The 14,393-nt window shown below is 37.4% G+C and overlaps 1 protein-coding gene across 2 annotated transcripts in view; it reads left to right on the forward strand.

Annotated features, from left to right (window-relative positions):
* fhl3a (four and a half LIM domains 3a) overlaps positions 1 to 10,595 on the forward strand; it is an 80,825-nt gene extending 70,230 nt beyond the window's left edge. For both annotated transcript variants that reach the window (XM_068219340.2, XM_021474356.2), the window contains 3 exons: positions 6,230 to 6,399; positions 6,953 to 7,139; positions 9,093 to 10,595. In XM_068219340.2, coding sequence (XP_068075441.1) covers positions 6,230 to 6,399; positions 6,953 to 7,139; positions 9,093 to 9,244 — 509 coding nt within the window. In that variant the 3' untranslated portion in view covers positions 9,245 to 10,595. The remainder of the gene's footprint in view (positions 1 to 6,229; positions 6,400 to 6,952; positions 7,140 to 9,092) is intronic.
* The last annotated feature ends 3,798 nt before the right edge of the window (positions 10,596 to 14,393 follow it).

Genomic DNA, 14,393 nt, shown 5'->3' on the forward strand with positions numbered 1-14,393 from the left:
ACTGTGCCATTTATTCACTCAGACTTCTTATTTAATAGCTTTTTTTCCATTTCATATTCACAGACGTTATTTTTGCGCTCATGTATAGCCCTACTCTTTTGCCTTATATAGTAAATCTAATGCTTTATGACTGGATTCTGCAAGTCTATCTGCGTATCACAGAAATCATACGCAAGCTCCATTAAACATGTCATTATCTGACATATCCTGTTCAGGCCAGTCTCAAATCAAGCCCCTTCACACTCCTTCAGTTCGTTCTCAATGAGGTTGTGTAAGACTGCAAGTCTTCCTGGTTCTGAAACAGACAGCTTATCACAACCACAGGTATGCAGGTAACATTAGATGAAGCAGCCAAGACTGAAAAAAGAGGGAAAGTTGCAAAGTTCTGCCAAAGCAAATCCAAAGCACCAGACTAAAATAGAGAGAAAGGCCGAAGTGAGTGAGTATTGAGCGGTGAAGACACGGTTAGATGTGACAATATAATTGCCAGTCTGCTTGGCTTGCTGTCTCTCAGCCAAATCATTGTGCATGGCAGCCGTCCAAAGCCTCTGATGAGAAAAGGAGATAAGCCAGTGAACTATTTCACCAAGGCTGCATCCATCTCAAAACTAGCTAACAATTTCAAGAGGTCATGTATGTTCTTTTACTCTGTTTGCTTGGGGGGACTTGTATTCAGCCCTAAATACTTTTATAATAAATACAGCCCTAAATACATAAAATACTTTTATGTGCTTTAAGGAGTGCAGGGCAATGATCTTCCATAGATATTATGGTTATGGATATTATGGTATAGGGTTTCTAGACCAAAGCATGGAGCTTTGTGTGGATGTGTTTAGAATCCACGGCCTCTGTGGTGGACTAGTGTCTACTACACAGATCTGTTCTGTTAGTCAGAACACCTGCCCTGGGACATACTCAGACCTGCACTTCCACCATGACTAATGCCTATTGTCAAGTTTGTAGACCTCATGGTTTTTTCTGCATTTCTGTCAATTGCTTGAGCTAGGGCTACACGATTAATCAAAAAAAGATCACAATCTCGATTCGACCCTACACACAATCTTAATTCTGCTTTTCTACGATTCAAATAATTATATTTTCAAGGTCAGGAGAGAAGCATAAAAGGCGGACGCACGAAGGAACATGAACCTCTTCAAATGGCGTTAAAAGTATCACATACTGTATTTATATGGTATATTTCACCCAGAAATTGGTTTTCTTTCTTCATGTAATGATGTGTTTGCAGCCGCGAAATCACACGTGAGCTGACCATGAGCTACCGAGAACGCCCGCACGCACGCAGCACACCAATGACGGCATAAGCTGTGAATAACAAGTAATAAAGTTGAAAATAACGTTCAGTTTGTTGCACAGAGCAATAGTTTGAGAGCCGCGCTGAAAGAATGATTCGCATGTGTGTGTGTGTGTGTGTGTGTGTGTGTGTGTGTGTGTGTTATCACAGTGACGGCAGCCAAAAGCCGCACACGCAAGTGAAAATGAAACTGGCCACACATCATTTAAATGATCATTTTGCATTTTACGGTTATGATTACGACAAGCATTTGATATGTTTTTTTCTTTCATAGCGAACACAGTGTTGTGCATAAATATAAATGTTTTACAGTGTCAGTATAGCTACTCTAGCTTATATAATATTGAATATAATGCAAGAAGACATCTGATAATGACAAATGTCTGATTTTACGAGTGGAAACAAATGGTCTAATAATGCTGTCAATGACAAGCACGTCTTAAACATAATAATTTAACTTTATAATTATGAATAGTTGTATTCTGATGTCATCATTTTACTGTGAATTACCAAACAGGACATATTGAAAGTCTGTTGAAGTCCATCATAATGACTGTACAGAATTTAGCATTTTAAGCAACAGTAGACCTACACACAGGCCTAATATTATTAGTGTTGTTTTACCATATTGTCACTTTAGAATTATAAGGTTCTATCTGACATTTGTCAAAATTGAGTTATTGACATATTCTTATTAAATGACAACTTGTTTACATTTTAAGACTTAAAATAAAAATGTTGCACACATACTGTTTGCTATATGGATTGGAAAAACTTTGAAGCTCAATATCTCAAAATTATTCAGAATGCAGATAAAACCTTATAATTCCAAGGTGACGATATGTTTGAGAATTAACAATAATAATAACCTTTATTTTACTGCTTAATAATCGTGAGAAAGAATCGTGATCTTCATTTTAAGCAAAAAAAATCATGATTCACATTTTAGCCAGAACCGTGCAGCAGCCCTAGCTTGAGCTTCAGTTTCTTGACTTTGCCACTTTTTTGGGGTGTCAGTGAAGCTGCTCTCAGTGGATTCTGCTTCAACAGTGACTAATTTATACAGAACTTATTCAGTTTCAATCTAACTAGAACTACCCCAGCGTTCTTCCTGCCTGACATGCTAGGTATCTCATACAAAAAGAAATGTTGTTACGGCTTATTTATTTCCTGTTCATCTACAGTATGTGAAGTGGCTTTGGCAGTCTATGTTGTATAAAGCACTATAGAAATATAGTGAAATATAATAAAGTGTACTATAGAAAGAAAGATAGTTTAAGGTTGACTTGCAATTACTAATTGTACTATAGTGCAAACGGTTTCCGTTCATTTAAGTTTGGGGTAAGTATTTTTTGGGTTGTTTTGGGAAAAAGAATACTTTTATTTGATCATTTAATTTGAAAGTGACAGATTTTATTATACAAACGCTGACCTATGATCATAATTCATCAAAAAAAATCCTGAATTAAATGCATGATGTATAAATCACAGAAATATTAAACAGCACAACATGATAATTGCCAACATTGAGTATGTTTACATGGACAACAATAATCCGATTTTAATACGATTAAGACGATTAAGAGTCTACCATGTAAACAAGGATTATTTATTAATTTAACCTGATTAAGGTCATAATCAAACTAAACAAAACTCAAATTAAGAAATGTGGAGTATGCTGATTTTGGTTGCATTATTTCAATGTAGTACAGACCTGTAAACACTTTAATCAAACTATTACTTTCGTGTAGGACTTTCACAGCATTTTGCGACAGGATAGTCCATACATACATGGCTATTTGACACTATCTTCTGCACCTACTGAGTCAGTGAAGGACCACAGACACCCGTATCACAAAATGCAGAGGTTTTTTTCCTATTCGCTGTGTGGTATCATATTTCATTAAAACAACTCTTCCAGCAGTTCATACTAATATCTAATATCTCAATTTGTGATGAGGGGCATGCATGAAATGTTTCTGAATGAAAGTGCCAAACTGCAGTTAAAGTCGACAAATTAAAAATGAAGCACTTAAAATTGCATGAAACTCTGGAGGAAATGTGGATAGCGTGGGGACGCATAAAACTCTGGAGGAAATGTGGATAGCGTGGGGACGCATGAAACTCTGGAGCAAAATGTGGATAGCGTGGGGACGCAATGACTTTAATCGAATTATATGTTTACATGTAAAACGGGGTCATGAAAAGAACATTCAAAAAGCAACTCATGTAAACACTTTAATCATATTAGTGTCTTAATTAGATTAAGGTAAATAATTTGATTACTTATGTCCATGTAAATGTAGCTACTGATAGCCTTCACGAGCACCAAATCATCATATTTAAAAATCATCTCAGGCTAATAACGGCAAAACATAAAATATAATAATAAATAATCTGTAGCATAACAAAAATAAATATCATTTTTGAATATATGGGAAATAAAACGTCATATTACTACTGTTTTTACTGTATGATTGTGAAAAACAGAACAAAAGAGACCCCTATCATAAATATTACCAACCCCAAACTTTAAGCTGTATTGTAATATCATTCAAACTAAATTTAGCTATAATAAATTTTATTTTATACTGTTAGAAATTGTAACCAATGATGATGTTGTCACATTTCAATACTTTTTTCTGCACCTTTTAATGGTCTACAGTTAAAAATGTTTTTATTTATTTGTTTATTTATTTGGTCAATTTTAATCTTAAAAGGATAATTCACCCAAAAACCAAGTACTCATATACCTTCCACTTATTCCAAACCTAAGTGTAGGACAATGGTATCAACTTCCAAAGTATTTTTTTTCCTACAATGGATTTCAATTACTACTGCTGTCCAACATTCTTCAAAAATACCTTCTGTTTAAGAGTGTTTTAGTGTTTAAGAGAAAACTCAAACATTTAAAAACCACCCAAAGTGAGTAAAATGTGAGTAAATTAACTTTTTGGGTGAACTACCAATTTACCCCCGCCCTAAATGCACACTGCGCAAGGGCCTGCATCAAACCATTTAAATTTTGCTTCCTTGCAAGCACTGTTATTTCCTCTTGGAAATCTAAATCTAGCTGTTATTGACATAAAAATACTGTTAACTATTGCTGTTTATTTTTTTTTAGGTAAATCCGATGTAAAACTAAAGCAGTATTACAACCCCCAGAAGTTGCCAAACCAAAAACAAACAGACAAAAAAAATATTGCGCCACAAATCCAGATTCATTCATGTAACCCGAGGGCCATATTAAAAGAAAGAGGAACACATTGTTAGTGGTTAAACCTCTGTTTGTGATGTGCTGATGACAAGAAAAAGACAAAGAAAGGACGGCTCCGTTCAACGATTACACTCCACTTTAATAAATAAATGTGGTGAAGCATATTTAGGGCTGAGTTTTGAACTTGAGCGAGATGGGTTTTGATGTTACTTGATATTTCTTGTAAATGTCTTTAGTTATCCAGAGGACTACGACCTTTATCTTCTGCTCTCTTTGGTGATTTTGGCAGCCGGGCCTCTTTGAGGAGGTTCTCAGCAGGCCTTTTGATCTGAGTAACGTGTGAAACGCTTAGAGGATTACGAGCGCCAACCTTTAACCTGCTAATCGTTTGATGAGTCTCCACTGTCAGATCATCATTTTGTCACTTGGAAAGCTCAAGTTTGTCTTTTGTAAATAAACTCCAATGATAAGTAGTCTCAGGCGAAAAAAAAACATGCACTGGGTGAAAAGACTGCTGGTTAAATTTATCAGCAGGTCCCGCAATATGACGCCCCTACTAATGTGTTTTTGCGCACTTCAAGAACTGGTTGCAAGTGGACAAGCTCAAAACATTTTAAGCTCTGTATACACTTGGCATTAAGATGCATTTGGATGTTTTGATGATTGATAAGGTATTAAGAGTTTAGGTTGAATGGTTCACAAGGAGACAACAGAGTATAAACATTGGCTTTTACATACACCCGGTATTTAAAAATGAATCCATTTTGTCCATTTTTGACCACATTCTGATGTATATATGGGCTTTTTCTAGATTTTTCAGTCTAATATTGCAAAATAAGCTTGTGCAATTGACATACTGTACCGAAAAATAACTATGATGCACAATTATTTTATGAACATCTTTATAATTAAAAGCACTAAATAAACTTTAAAGCCATTTTATATGCTATATAAGTCATTTAAATGAAACTATATTATTATACAGAATTTAAACATTGTATAATATATCAGGCATGTGATCACCCCAAAAAAAGATGAGACCCCCTCTGCAAAAAATAAATGAATAAATAAATAAATAGTTATAATAACAAATATTAAATAATAATATAAATAATAATTAAAAAAATAAATAATTAATATTCTTTATAAAAATATTAGATTTTGGTCACACAAAGCAATTTCATAATCTTGCATATTGTCAGCGGCTTGAATATCATTATGTTATTTATACTAAGTAGCCTAGGTAGGTCTACAACTGCCTCCCTGAAAGATGTCTGGAATGAAGCAGTTACAGCTCTCTCATGCACAATGATGAACACTGAACAGTAAAACCTTCAGGTCATCTGCTTTGATGAGGATGAAGCTCACGATTACTTCTCCCCCCAACTTAAGTGTTGTGTTTCCCACTTATTTTGATTATTTTGTTGAGCACTCTGGAAGTGGTCAAAAGTGGACAAACTTAAAATGTTTTCAACTGTAGTCTCTGTTTTCACCTTTATTTAGCATTATCCACTTGAACGGATCAACAAAAAAAATGTATCCCAATACCAAGTTTAAACAGCCCAAAAAGTTCTTTAGCAGCCACATTTAAAGATCTTGTGCCACATTTGTCTTTACATCTGTCTGAAAATCGAAAACAAGGAAATAGTTTGTTTTAAAGGCTTCCTTCCTTTTTTTCTCTCTCTCTCTCTGTTTCTCAGGAACCAGGAAGCTCGAGTATGCCGGCTCCACATGGCATGAGGGCTGTTTCATTTGCAACAGCTGTCAACAGCCAATAGGCTCCAAGTCCTTCATCCCAGATAAAGATGACCACTATTGCGTACCCTGCTATGAGAACAAGTTCGCACCACGCTGTACTCGATGTAAACAGGTCAGTGGTGAGAGAGATTTCATCAGCTTTAAAATAAGTAACCATGTGTTTCGAATCAGTTCATGCACTCATTCCTCCACAAAAAAAGTCCAAATTCTGACCTCATTTCTTCTTCCTGTTGAATATCAGACGCCGTGCTGGTCACTGATTAACTCTGCCTGTCAATTTCACATCCTGTCTTGACAGGCCACCATCTGTTTGGACTCTTGGCTCTATTGTTTTAAAAAAACAATCATTTATCTCTTGCTATTTGCATGTGAAACACAAGAGATTTTTTTTTAAATCTGGAAACAGTTAGTTTTGATTTTACCCAAAACTAATTAGAAAACGAATCTAGAATGTATGAAAAGATATTTTAAGTCTCAAGATTGTCTCAAAGTCTCAAAACTGATGTCTCAAATTCTTTGTGGCTGCTCAATAAAAGCTACATTTTTGTCTAAACGTATAAAGTACAAGTGGTAGTCCATTAAAGTGAATTTAAAGGTGTTGTTTTTTTAATGCTAATCAATTTAATGAAAGTTTAAATGTTACTTTTCCATCTTCTCCACTTCAGGCCTTGGCTAAAGGTGGTGTGACCTATAGGGATGAGCCGTGGCATAAGGAGTGCTTTGTGTGCACAAGCTGTAAAGTCCAGCTAGCTGGCCAGCACTTCACCTCTCGTGATGACAGCCCATACTGCATCAAATGCTTCGGAAATCTGTATGCTAAGAAGTGTGAAGCCTGCAATAAACCAATTACAGGTAAATGATGCAGTAGTGTCACTTTGTTTCAAAAACTGATGGTGGACTAGTGCTCCCACAACACTTGAAAAAAAAAAATACAAAAGGGGGTTTTCACATAGTTCTGGTACTGTAAGAAGCTTTTGCACAGGAGAAATGTTTTCATAATTCCTAGAAGGAACTAATTGCAGAAGTATCCCATATAGAAATCTGATATTGTATATGGAAATATTTGCAAATTAAATATATGACATACAAGTTCATTTTTGGGTTGCACATTTCACATAAAATATATGTAATATTAATAAAAATAATATAATTGGAATGTTATTATACTTTAATATTAAATGTTGAACTTAACATTCAACAGCTGTAGTTAAATAAATCAATGAAGGACACCCATGCAACAGAACTCAGATAAGCTCAGAAGAATCAAAGCTTGAAAGAATAAATTACGCGATTGTTTTCAGCAACAGGCTTCAGCCACTGTTTAAACTCATCTTTCTCCAACCAGGAGTACGCAAACTTACATTTTCCCATCTGTTTCGCTCTATGGTTGTGTGACGTGTACATGTAGAGGTTGTGTACATGTGGAGAGCGTCAAATCACCTTCTCGCGTTTGTCGCAAACTATGTGAAATCCCCCTGACGGAGAAGCTTGAACCAATTGTGTGGATCGAGCACACTGATTTTTAATATTAGGAAAAAAATAAATATATTTTTGCTTTTTTTATTGGAGTCAAACACTTTGGTCAACTTTTAAACAAAATGTAAGACCTTGTAGAAACATCATAAAGACTTTTTAATAGCTTTTAAGGGCCTTAATTTTCTCATTATTGATTTATCTAAATATACAAAAGATCTGAATTAATTAAACTGCAGCAGTTTACTGCTTTAGCTGTATTACACCCAGTTATGGCGAGTAGACAATACATCAGAGATGCACCGGCGTCATTTAAAGCAGGAGTTCCCAAACTTTTCAGCCTTCGACCCCTAAAATAACAATGCCAGTGACTCGCAACCCCCAGACTCCTTAGAGGTGGTTATAAATATATAAACGTTGTGCACACAATAGGCCTATTGACAACAAAAATAGTGCAACAGTCTAATAAACATATAGTTTTTATAGTCATTTATTAATTAGTTCAATTTAATATTAACCTTAACTAATGAGACTGGTGGACTCAGCACAAGTCTATTCTTGGTTTAATTTTGGAGACCGCCATATTTTAACATACATGTACATATTTGTCATGCCTGTTAAAACAACAACAAATCAACGGTTAAAAACGTGAATAAATAGCCATTTTTGCAATATTTTAATATTTATTTTATATGTGAAATACAGATATGAACTTGCATCTCATCTGTAATTTGCACACATTTCCATTTATCAGATATCTATATGGATACAGACTTTGTGAGTTTGCAGGAACTTTACATGGTTTTAGTTATCTAAATGCCCTTTGCTGGGGCTAAATCATTTTCCACTTCAGTAAAAGTTTCTTAAGTACAGTATACACAACAGACAACAAAAACACACCTCTGATCATGGCTGATCCTCCAACCTCCAGTTCTTGAATTTATGTTAGTGCCACACTTGAAGTTGCAGTCAGCTAGCTTACATCAATTTTAAGTTCCTAGTTAAAATGCAACCAGGAAAACAGTTACAGGAACTGGAACTAGTCACCATGGTGTCCCTCAAGAACTACATGTTCCATCTAGGGCAAATATTCCTGGTTTCTTTTGCACCCTCACTAGGAACCATGAGTTCTAAGCTGACAGACATCAACATCATTACACAGCATCAGCAGCTGGTGTATAGTGTTATCAGAGCCAATTGCATTTAGTTTGTTTCATTAATGGAGATGGAATGTTGACAAATAAGTTGTGATACAAAAATCTTTATGTCACTGTTAGTTCCTATCATGCATCTTGATTCCTGAGAACTAACCCGGTTTAAATCTCTCTTTAGGTTTTGGCGGGGGAAAGTACATCTCGTTTGAGGACCGGCAATGGCACCAGCCGTGCTTCACCTGCTCTCGATGCTCTGTCTCTCTGGTGGGAGCAGGCTTCTTCCCCGAGCAAGATGAGATCCTCTGTCGCAACTGCAACAGCACCCTATAGAATACAACCCTCATGCACATGCCTTACCTTCCTTTACACATGCACACACACACACTATTATACACTGCTGTGCCCTCACCCAAGAACTACCCATTTCAAGTAACGCCCATGCTGATACTGCTATTTAACATAACAGCAAACCAGCAATCTACCCCTCGCACAATCATCACAACCCTCAACATACACTTGCTGGTTTACAACTGGACAAACAAGACTTGATGCTTCCTATGCAACGCTGAGTTCAAATCCACCGCACAATCCAGTATCAACACTCCATTAATGTACAGGCCTCGATGCACAGATAAAAATATCTGATCTGCCTACTAGTTATCGCCTTCTTTATTTTTGCCGGCCAGTCAGAACTGTTATTAAGCTGGTAGTAGTCATTAATGGGTGGATGTAGTCTGTGTTTGCAGCCTGTAAAAGAACTCAAACAGATTCCTTCAGAAACACCCAAAGGTCAAAGGTTTGGTGTTCTGTTAAAGTGACCGAACATCCCATTTAGAATTGTTCCAAACACTCTGTGCCAAGCAAAGTGGTTAGAACGGCAATGAATGCATGATAGATGGTGAGTTTTGGGTAAAATAAAAGTCATACGCCCAAAGCTGAAGCATTTACACACCATATAAGTCACATAAATGCGTGACTGTTGAATGCTGTAGTTAGTGAGCACTTTTGTTTTCTAAAACTTTAGATTTCCTTAGCAGAACTTGCATTGCACATGCATTCAATTGAGTGGAGAGTCTTCCAAAATGCATAGCAATGTCAGATAAAAGAACTGCTGAAATAATTCTGCAGTCCAGAGATGCGTGGGAAGATGAAGTTTGAATTTTGTATACAGGTGGAAGACAAATAGACTTGCATTTGCACTACTATAGCTTGAATTATCTATAGAAGCACAGAAACTTCTACAAAGATACAGCACGCATTACACTGTATATATACTAACTACATATTAGTCCACTTCCTGTTTTTTTTTTAATTGTTTGATCATTAATTTGTCTAGTCAGACTTTCTTAAATCTTTATAAACATGTCTGTGTTATGAGTGAATGCAATTAAACCATACTTGTGTCAGTATGTCAAACGGCAGTATGCATGTGGTCAAGTGAGACGATAAGTATTCATATTTTGTTGATGCCAATTTTACTTGTTTCACCATCTAAATAGTTTTAAATGTACAAGTATATATATATTCACTTTAAGCTTTAATGCAAGAGAGAAAAAGTTGCCTAATTTGCATTCTTAATTAAAAACTAATTCAAGCTTTGTAAGTTTGAGGTGTGTTTAAAAAAATAATAATTAAAAACTGTTTATTGTTTTTTTTGTTGATAAATACTTGATAAATTAAACAAGTTCTATTGTTTTTATTTTTTGCACCAAAAACGACACTCACCGGCCACTTTATTAGGTACACCTTACAAGTACCGGGTTGGACCCCCTTTTGCCTTCAGAACTGCCTTAATGCTTTGTGGCACAGATTCAACAAGGTACTGGATATATTACTTAGAGATTTGGGTCCATATTGACATGATAGCATCACGCAGATTTGTCAGCTCCACATCCATTATGCGAATCTCATGTTCCACCACATCCCAAATGTGCTCTAATGCAGTGGTTCCCAATGTTTTTTTGCCTGAGACCCCCTTTACCTCTGGAAAATATTGTAAGGCGCCCTTCCACATTTAATGATATTATCGCTCATACAAGTTTGCAGTAGGTATAACAAAAAAGTTTGTTTTCATACAAATGGTGTTTATTACTATATCTAGATTTGTTTATGCACAAATAATAGCCAAATGTAAAATATAAAAGCAAAACATCAGTAGGCCATTTGTGCTGTGTACACCCTGATGAATTGGGAATGAGTCGTTTGCAAATGTCTTATTAATTTGGATTTAATCAATGCATTCATTAGCAAGAACTTTGGCACAATGCACTGTGGCTGGGTCAGGGACTCTGCTTCGAGAAAATGGATTAAAACCATAGCTCTGGTAACTATCTTGGTATTTCCTGCATTTCGTCTTTCCAGTATTGTTAGTGCTGTGACGTGAATTGTTTGGTGCTTCCTCACCTGGGTCCAGTATGCTAGTCTAACCCTGCTGGTTCTACGCCACCCAACCCATTCCGAGCTGGTATCGAATCGACGACCTCCCGCATGGGAGTTGGCTGCTGTACCAAGGAGGCTAAAGACCATGGCCTCTAGCATCTGTCACTAGAACACCTTTAAATTACAGAGGTTTACCTGCACAGCACTTACTAGCTGGTCTCCGTTCCACTCACCCCCCTAAACCTCACTTCCATCCGGGTCATGGCACCAATCTAACCCCGCTGGTCCTACGCCACTCAACCTGCTCCGAGCTGGTATTGAACCAGCGACTTTGCATATCGAAGACGGTTGCTCTACCAAGGAGGCTAAAGACAATGGCCTCTAGTGTCTGTCACTAGAGCACCTTTAGAGGTCAAAGGAGTGAGGTTTACCAGCACAGCACGTACTAGCTGGCCTCCGTTACACTAGGGTCATTACTAGCTGCTTTAGGTTAAACTTTGAGACTCATGGAGACATCCACTGCTAAAAAGTTTTTAAAATATGACAACCCCCCATAAAGCTCGCTGAGGCCCCCTTGTGGGCCGGGAACTCCCTTGTTGGGAACCACTGCTCTATTGGATTTGATCTGGTGACTGTGGAGGCCATTTAAGTACAGTGAACTCGTTATGTTCAAGAAACCAGTCTGAGATGATTTGCACTTTATGACATGGCTCGTTATCCTGCCGGAAGTTGCCATCAGAAGATAGGTAAACTGTGGTCTTGAAGAGATGGACATGGTCAGCAACAATACTCAGGAAGGCTGTGGCATTGACACGATGCTCAATTGGTACTTATGGGCCCAAAGTGTGCCCATTGACAGCAAATTCTGACCCTACCATCTGAATGTCACAGCAGAAATCGAGACTCATCAGACCAGGCAACATTTTTCCAATCTTCTATTGTCCAAGTTTGGTGGGCCTGTGTGAATTCTAGCCTCAGTTTCCTGTTCTTAGCTGACAGGAGTGGCACCCGGTGTGGTCTTCTGCTGCTGTAGTGCATGCACCTTAAGGTTCGACGTGTTGTTTTCAGAGATGCTCTTCTGTATACTTTGGTTGTAACGAGTGGTTATTTGAGTTACTGTTGCCTTTCTATTAGTTCGAACAAGTCTGGCCATTCTCCTCTGCCCCTGGCATCAACAAGGCATTTGTGCCCACAGAACTGCGGCTCACTGAATGTTTTCTCTTTTTTGGACCTTTCTCGGTAAACCCTAGAGATGGTTGTGCGTGAAAATCCCAGCAGATCAGCAGTTTCTGAAATACTCACATTAGCTCATGTGGTACCAACAACCGTGCCACATTCAAAGTCACTTAACTCACTTTTCTTCCCGATCCTGATGCTCGGTTTGAACTGCAGTAGATCATCTTGATCATGTCTGCATGCCTAAATGCACTGAGTTGCTGCCAAACGATTGGCTGATTGGAAATTTAGATTAACGAGCAGTTGGACAGGTGTACCTAATAAAGTGGCCGGTGAGTGTAAATCTATTACAATTACTCTGTTTGATTCAAAGAGATTCAATTACATATTCAAGCTACTAGCATTCACTACAGTCTCATTCAGGATTACTATGTGGTGGGTGTGTTTATGTGCAAATGCGCTGACTGTGCCATTTCTTCGCCTTGATGAGGCTTAAGAACTTAAAACAAACATGTGGCCAAATCTGCTCCCTCAACACTAGCGAAGGTCTTCCTCCCCTTCTCATTTTCAGCATTTTCACCAAAGAAGGAAATAGAAAAGGAGAGCAGGAGCTGATGGTGGGGGAGGGAAGCCTTCTGGTGGACGTCGGGATAGCATGTGGGAGAGAACAGCCGAAAATGAAAATGAGAGGACGGCAGAGGATAGAGGGAGGGAAGATTGAAGTTTTTGGAGCTGGTCCATGGCACTTCCACTGGGGTTCAGTTACATACACACAGTCAAGAGGTTTATGGGAAAAAAAAGACAGGGCCAGTGAGGCAATGGAGGAGGGTTATGAGGATCACATGAGTGCTGGGTGAATCATTACCAAGAAAGGCCTGTGGGAAAACTGGACACTGTGAAGTTAGAGTGATCCAAAGCTCTACCGACTCAAGTGGCTTCTGTATTTAATCCATCATAAAACTGATGAAGCCACCGAACCTGACAGAGTCCCTTAAGTTGATTGATGAAACCTACCAAAAATAAAATAGTTTATTCCATGTCAGTTTTCGTCATATTTAATTATATCTAACATAATAAAGATCATTCTGTTGTTAAAATGTTCACATTGTCATGCTATTTAGCCCTCACTGGTAGGTGTCAGTACTGATTTTTCTGTTAGCAAGCACTCAAAAGGAGCCATACATGCTGACAAAATAAAATGCAAATCAAATGTAATCTATTTTGCTAACATTTCACTAAAGTCAATGTTTTACATAAAAAAGGGTCGAGAACTTAACCCTGGGGTACACCTCTTGTGAAACCGGGTTAGAGAGATGATAATGCTATTAAAAACCATTACTAACTTCATTAGGGTGCTAAATGAAGCAGAAGTGAGCCTTGTCAGTGATGGCTATTGCTTAAGTATGTTAGTGCAGACAGTATCACATGAAAAGCTTTTCATGGTTGAATGCTTAAATTGAGAATATTTAGACAACAGAAAAGTCTTTGACAACCTGTGGTGAACTGTCTCAGTGCTGTGTAATGGAAGAAATCCATACTAAAACCTGGTGCAACTGGATCTGACAGGACAAAATCACTCTAAAACAATTTCTTAAGGGAGTTTACAAAGGTTTAAGGTAACACTTTAAATCAAAGATCCATTAATCTATTTACTAACATGAACAAACAATTAGTAATACATTTATCACTGTATTTAATAATCTTTGTTAATTTTAGTTCATGTTACGTTAAATAAAAGAAGTCCATGTTAACTCATTAATTTTCTTTTTGGCTTAGTCCCTTTATTAATGAACCACCAAATTATCCAGCACGTTTTACGCAGCAGATGCCTTTCCAGCCACAACACTGGGAACCACCCATGCACTCTTGCATTCACACACACATACACTAGGCCAATTTAGCTTATTCAATTCACCTTTGGTCT

This window comes from Danio rerio, chromosome 16 (genome assembly GCF_049306965.1).
Source record: "Danio rerio strain Tuebingen ecotype United States chromosome 16, GRCz12tu, whole genome shotgun sequence".
Taxonomy (NCBI): Eukaryota; Metazoa; Chordata; class Actinopteri; order Cypriniformes; family Danionidae; genus Danio; species Danio rerio.